This window comes from Maniola jurtina, chromosome 7 (genome assembly GCF_905333055.1).
Source record: "Maniola jurtina chromosome 7, ilManJurt1.1, whole genome shotgun sequence".
Lineage (NCBI taxonomy): Eukaryota > Metazoa > Arthropoda > Insecta > Lepidoptera > Nymphalidae > Maniola > Maniola jurtina.
In genome coordinates, this window is record NC_060035.1 from 5160577 (window position 1) to 5166576 (window position 6000).

The 6000-nt window shown below is 36.8% G+C and overlaps 1 protein-coding gene across 1 annotated transcript; it reads right to left on the bottom strand.

Annotated features, from left to right (window-relative positions):
- Positions 1-2417: 2417 nt before the first annotated feature.
- Positions 2418-3075, bottom strand: LOC123867048 (cuticle protein 7-like). The gene is made up of 3 exons (XM_045908886.1): positions 3064-3075; positions 2709-2948; positions 2418-2666 (listed from the first exon to the last, which is right to left on the bottom strand). Exons 1-3 carry the CDS (start codon positions 3073-3075, stop codon positions 2418-2420), a joined length of 501 nt encoding a protein of 166 aa, XP_045764842.1.
- Positions 3076-6000: the final 2925 nt, after the last annotated feature.

Consider the following 6000-nt stretch of genomic DNA (forward strand, 5'->3'; position numbering starts at 1 on the left):
ATGTGGTCACCAAAAAATAACCTTATCTTCGTGGTCGTATCAACAGATAGATATCCACTACAAGAAATAGGTATCATATTATGGAGATTTCCACAATTCACTATCTTGTGCTACTCGAGTCGAACTTGTAACACTTACGAGTAGGTGTATAACCCTAATTTCTAAGTGCTTTGTATGTAAAGCACCTGCAATTAGGCAACACTTTAATATAATGATTGTAAACCTGTTCTTAAAGTTGCTCTGATTTTATTATGACACTAAAAAAGGCATTTGCTTGTTGGTTTGTTAATTTATTGGTTCATTAGTTTGTTCTTCAATCATGTCACAACGGAGCAATAACGAATCAACATGATATTTTGCATGGATTAGTCAATGATCCGGAGAGTAAGTGTTTTTTATCTCGGAAAATCAAAGAGTTCGCATGGGATTTTTAAAAACCGACGGCGCACGGCAAAAGCGGAATGAGCGGCGCATTAAACACATATTCAACATTTGTTGTTGAACATGTGTTTTTTTGTTTGAACGTATCTGACAATTACTGAAACAAATTCTGTCGTTGTTGACGCCGCCGTCAACTAATAAAATGAGAACAAGTCCTTCTTCTTCTTCAAGACAAGAGCTTTTTCGATCCATCATCACACTGTACGTAGATTGAGCTCAGCTATCAAAGTTGCTTACAGGTTACCATAAAATTGCAGCAACCGTAAACCGGGCTATTTACTTTTTCTACATTTACTTCTGAAGCCTGCAACAACATCATAACTGTAACGATGCGGCGTACTACAAATCGAAGCCCCACGGCAGTTAATTTAACGCCGAGATACAGCATGCTGCTGAATTAGAATTGTACGTATGCCTCAATGTCGCACTGTCTTGCTCAGGCTTAAAATAGCCTTTAGGCAACCATATCGAGACCAGTTTTAATTAGAAAGAATACATTCTATGTTTGTGAAATCGTCAGCTTAAGTTATCCAACCTTCAAAAAGTTCCAAAAACTTTACACACCCAAATACTTCTACATTAAATATTTACATTATAGATATTCTTGGCTTCTAGTTCTACATCTTACTATTATCTTATTAGTTGATGCCCGCGACGCCATCCGCATGAAATAAGCCTTTTTGAAAACTCACTGGGAACTCTTTGATTTTTATACGTCATCCACCTCCTAATCGGAGGTCGGCGCGGCGGTTCTATCCCGGGTACTCACCTCTAACTTTACAAAGTTTTATGCCTTTTAAGTAATAAAATATGACTTGCTTTAACAGTGAAGGAAAACATCGTAAGGAGACCTCCATGCTTGAGAGTTCTCCATAATGTTCTCAAAGGTGTGTGAAGTTTGCCAATTCGCACTTGGCCAGCGTGGTAGACTATGGCCTTCTCACTCTGAGAGGAGATCCGGGCTCTCAGAGTGCAAGTCTGCAGTGAGCCGGCGATGGGTTGATCATAATGATAATGATGAAACTTACAATTACAATGTACTTTTTGCATGAGACCCATAGCAAAAGGCTATTTTAATTTTAAAGAAATGCGTGTAGCACAAAAAACACCCTCGCTTTTCCCGGGTGGGCTTACCTATTTCATAGATATATGTAAATGTGTAATAATATATTACAATACATAATTTATGGATATTACGCGTTCATACAGTAGGTACATATGAAGGTCTAGAGCAAGAGCCATTATATATAAGAGCCATATACCACATAGTGGTAGGAGTTTTCTTGGAACAATAATGCTTCCACACTCACCTGATCCAACTTAACTAAGAGTAGGTACAATTTTGACTTAACTCGACGCTATAAATTCTCCTCCAAACCTCCAAAGTCGGTCACCCATCCATTTACCAACTTGAGTCGTTATCCATTTCATTAGATTAGTAGTATATGAAACAGTTAAATAAATAGGGGTTATTAAAACACGAGTGTAAGTATCACACGAGTGTTTCAATACCTAATTATGTAGAGTATCATACACTTTATCTGAACTCAAGTTTTAAAATAAAATTATTTTTTTCATATGAAAGAAATACGTGAACATGTATGTCATTATTGTTAAATTCACAACCAAGATTTGAAGATTCGAGTGTAAATTAAAACACTAATAAATGCGAAATTTATGTGCAAAATGTAGCTATATGTGAATCTGTTGCCTTTTCACGGTTCAAGCATATAAACAATCTTGACAAAATTTGTCATAAATTACTTGCATTTTGACGACAGACATATAGGATTTTTACCCCGGGAAATCAAAGAGCTCCCGTGGGATTTTTTAAACCCTTAATCACGGGTGAGTAATAAAAGAAATAAAATTTTGAATTCATTCTCTATATTTATAGCTTAATTCATCTTAATTTTAACTATTTACAATTTCAACAAATGAAATGTGTACAAAAATAAATAAGGAACTTTTTATAGTTAGTAGTGAGAGAGACCATGTGCGGGGGCAGCATGCGCAGCTGGGGCAGAGTTACTGACCACCGCGTTGAAACCGTTGTGTGCGTCGGCGGTGTACTGCACTCTGCGTACGGAACCGTCGGCTTCAAGTAGAGAGTACTCGCCATGTACGACATCACCGTCGCGGCTCTCGTGCTGGGACTTGTTGTCGCCGGTGTGGCCATCGGCTACGGAGTAGGAGAAGTCGTATTGAGGGTGAGCATATTCCTCCTGTTGGGTGGCAACAATTCTGGGAGCGGCGTAGTGTGCTACGGGTGCGGCGTAGTGCGCTACGGGAGCAGCGTAGGCAACTGGGGCAGAACGGTAGGCGACTGGGGCAGCTTGGTATGCGACGGGGGCACCGTGGTAAGCAACTGGAGCGGCAGCTACAATGCCGTGGGGTTGGTCGTGGCGTACAATGCTCTGTGAAGAGACTGCAGCGGCAGACGAGTAGTGAGGCTGGGCAATGAGGCCTGCAGCCGCCACCGACAATACGGCGGTCAAAACCAAAGTCTGGAATAAAAAAGGGATAGATTAAAAACCAATCAAATTTTTAAATTAGCACTAATTATTACTAAACGAATCACAAATTGACTTTGATTAATTAGTAAGTACTATTTACACTTACTTTAGTGAACATGTTGCTGAAGTAGGTAATGCACAAGTGATACATTAAAATTTTCAAAAGCGGTTTATATAGCCAAACTTAGCCTGGCTTTTTGCAAGGTCAACAGGGTATAAGTAAATTATTTGCCACTGACACGTGACTTTCTATTAAATTTTGCATGATGTTGAGCCTAACTTCTCTAAAGAGATCATTTTTAACCCCCGACCCAAAAAGAGGGGTGTTATAAGTTTGACGTGTGTATCTGTGTATCTGTGTGTCTGTGTATCTGTGTATCTGTCTGTGGCACCGTAGCGCCTAAACTAATGAACCGATTTTAATTTAGTTTTTTTTGTTTGAAAGGTGGCTTGATCGAGAGTGTTCTTAGCTATAACCCAAGAAAATCGGTTTAGCCGTTTGAAAGTTATCAGCTCTTTTCTAGTTACTGTAACCTTCACTTGTCGGGGGTGTTATAAATTTTTAATTTACACTTGTACTAGTGTAACTTATCGCGAGGCACTTGTCTGCTTAATCGTGCTTTTGACATCCCACTTATGAGCATTGTCTTCTTCCAAATATTCCAACCAAGATATATACAATCCTTATATCCTTAACAATATATATATATAATTCCTTAGGTACTTATAACTTTATATCCTCATAGGTTCTCTTTAAAAACTTACACTTATTTATGGATTTTTAAGTAGATTTTCTAGAAGCCCTAAATAGGATATAAAAGTTAATTTAATGTGGACCAAGTCACAAAACAAATCTTTTTAAGAAGCTGTTATTCAAGATTCTTCAAATAAACATATATTATAATACTAAGAGTTACATTTTTTTAATTCGACAAAATATGCCTTAGTTTTAAAGTCACGGATAACGAGTGAAATATTCAGCCGGTTTGAAGCATTGTACATACGAGCATAAATTTATTCATAGAGATCAAATAAATATGGTACAAGTTACAGCATTCGCGTTTTCTTTTATTTTGACAATCAATTTATTTTATTTTTTCAAACAAGCTTATTAATACCGCCTTTCATACTTACATAACAGTACATGTTTGTGGCCCGCGTCTTCGTTCTTGTGAAAATACAATTTTTCAATTTATGTACATAAGAAGATATTTTTTCACATAGGTATATATTTTATTAGAAACACTTTTTATACAAATATATTACAGAAACAATAATAAACAAATAAGTACATTATAGGAATGTATGCATTAAAAAAAAAATTGATAAAACTGCAGTAACACCAAACACCACAGTTCTATCGTCCATCCCTGAAGCAAAGAAACTTCACACGTATTTAACTAAATTAGACTTATTTGGTGTGTGTGTATCTTTGAAATAAGATATCTGGTATGTAAGCGATGGTTGTCGAAATTGTATACTTGTATTAGACTATTTAAAAACGGACACAAGGACTGATAATATGCTATGCTAATCTCTCTTAACTTGGACAGCGCCGCAAGCAAATTATTACAGCAAGTAAATTAACACATGTCAACGACGTAAGCCATTATTTTTCGTAACAAGAGCTTGGCTCTACATAAGCTCTGCTTGATTCTTCTATTGCCATCTATATCCGATTTATCTTATTACTAGCCGATGCCCGCGACTTCGCCCGCGTGGATTTAGGTTTTTTGAAATCCCTTGGGAACTCTTTGATTTTCCGGGATAAAAAGTAGCCTATGTGCTAATCCAGGATATTATCTATCTCCATTCCAAATTTCAGCCAAATCCGTCCAGTAGTTTTTGCGTGAAGGAGTAACAAACATACACACACACACACACACACACACATACAAACTTTCGCCTTTATAATATTGTGTGATTAGTTTTTTAAAGAATATTAGCCATGCTAATCATAACTAATGTTCCTCTTTCCCCTCCAACTAAGCGTAAAGCTTGTGCTAGGAGTCCGACATAACCATTGTTACCACCCGTTTTTTTTCACGATAAAAAAAAGGAGTGGGATACGACAACAGTGCAACGGGTGGGGTTTATCACTTGCTTCAACGGTGAAGGGAAATTCGTGAGGACACCTCCATGCCTGAGAGTTCACCATAATGTTCGCAAAGGTGTGCGAAGTCTACCAATCCGTACTTGGCCAGCGTGGTGGACTGTGGCCAAACTCTTCTCATTCGGAAGGGACCCGTATTCAGTTTTAAACAGTTGGGTTTTCAAAGATTTTGACCTCGTTTGCAAAAGACGAATGACTCATGAGAGGTATTTATCAAGGTTAATCAACTTAAATAATTTAACTCTTCATAGACAAATATAAATAATGCATATCTTTAGTAGTAGGTACCTATGACAAATATAAATAATGCATATCTTTAGTAGTAGGTACCTATGACAAATATAAATAATCCATATCTTTAGTAGTAGGTACCTATTTATCATAAATACGTATTTGTCTGTCTGTCTGCCATTTTTTCACGATCCATACGTTCAACTAATTTTGGTGAAAGGGCTTTCCCTTTCACCAAATGCCTAGTGCAGGGGCCCTACGTCAAAACAATATTCAATATTGTTTTGACATTTTTTTAAGGATATTAAAATATTAGGTACTACGTAATAAGACCTCAGGTATAGTAGATCACCCCGGGAATGAATATTAAGTAATTTTATGTCCCAGAAATAAAATTGAGTTACAAATGGAATTACATGGAATGTTTAAAGGCCCATCCGTTTAACCGATTTTGGTGAGATTTTGTAAGTACAGAGAAAATCAAGGATTTCCCATCTACTTTAGGTACACGTATGTTGTTATCTTTCAAGGAGATTTATATTATCTCATCTTTACATAAAGTCAACTCTTGCAATATAATACTTGTACAAACAATGGACTGAATTTACTAATAATCGATATCATTCATCGAAGAGAAATGAAAATAATATTAATAATATGTGGCATCATGAACGCATTCAGCGTTTAGAGATTCGTAGA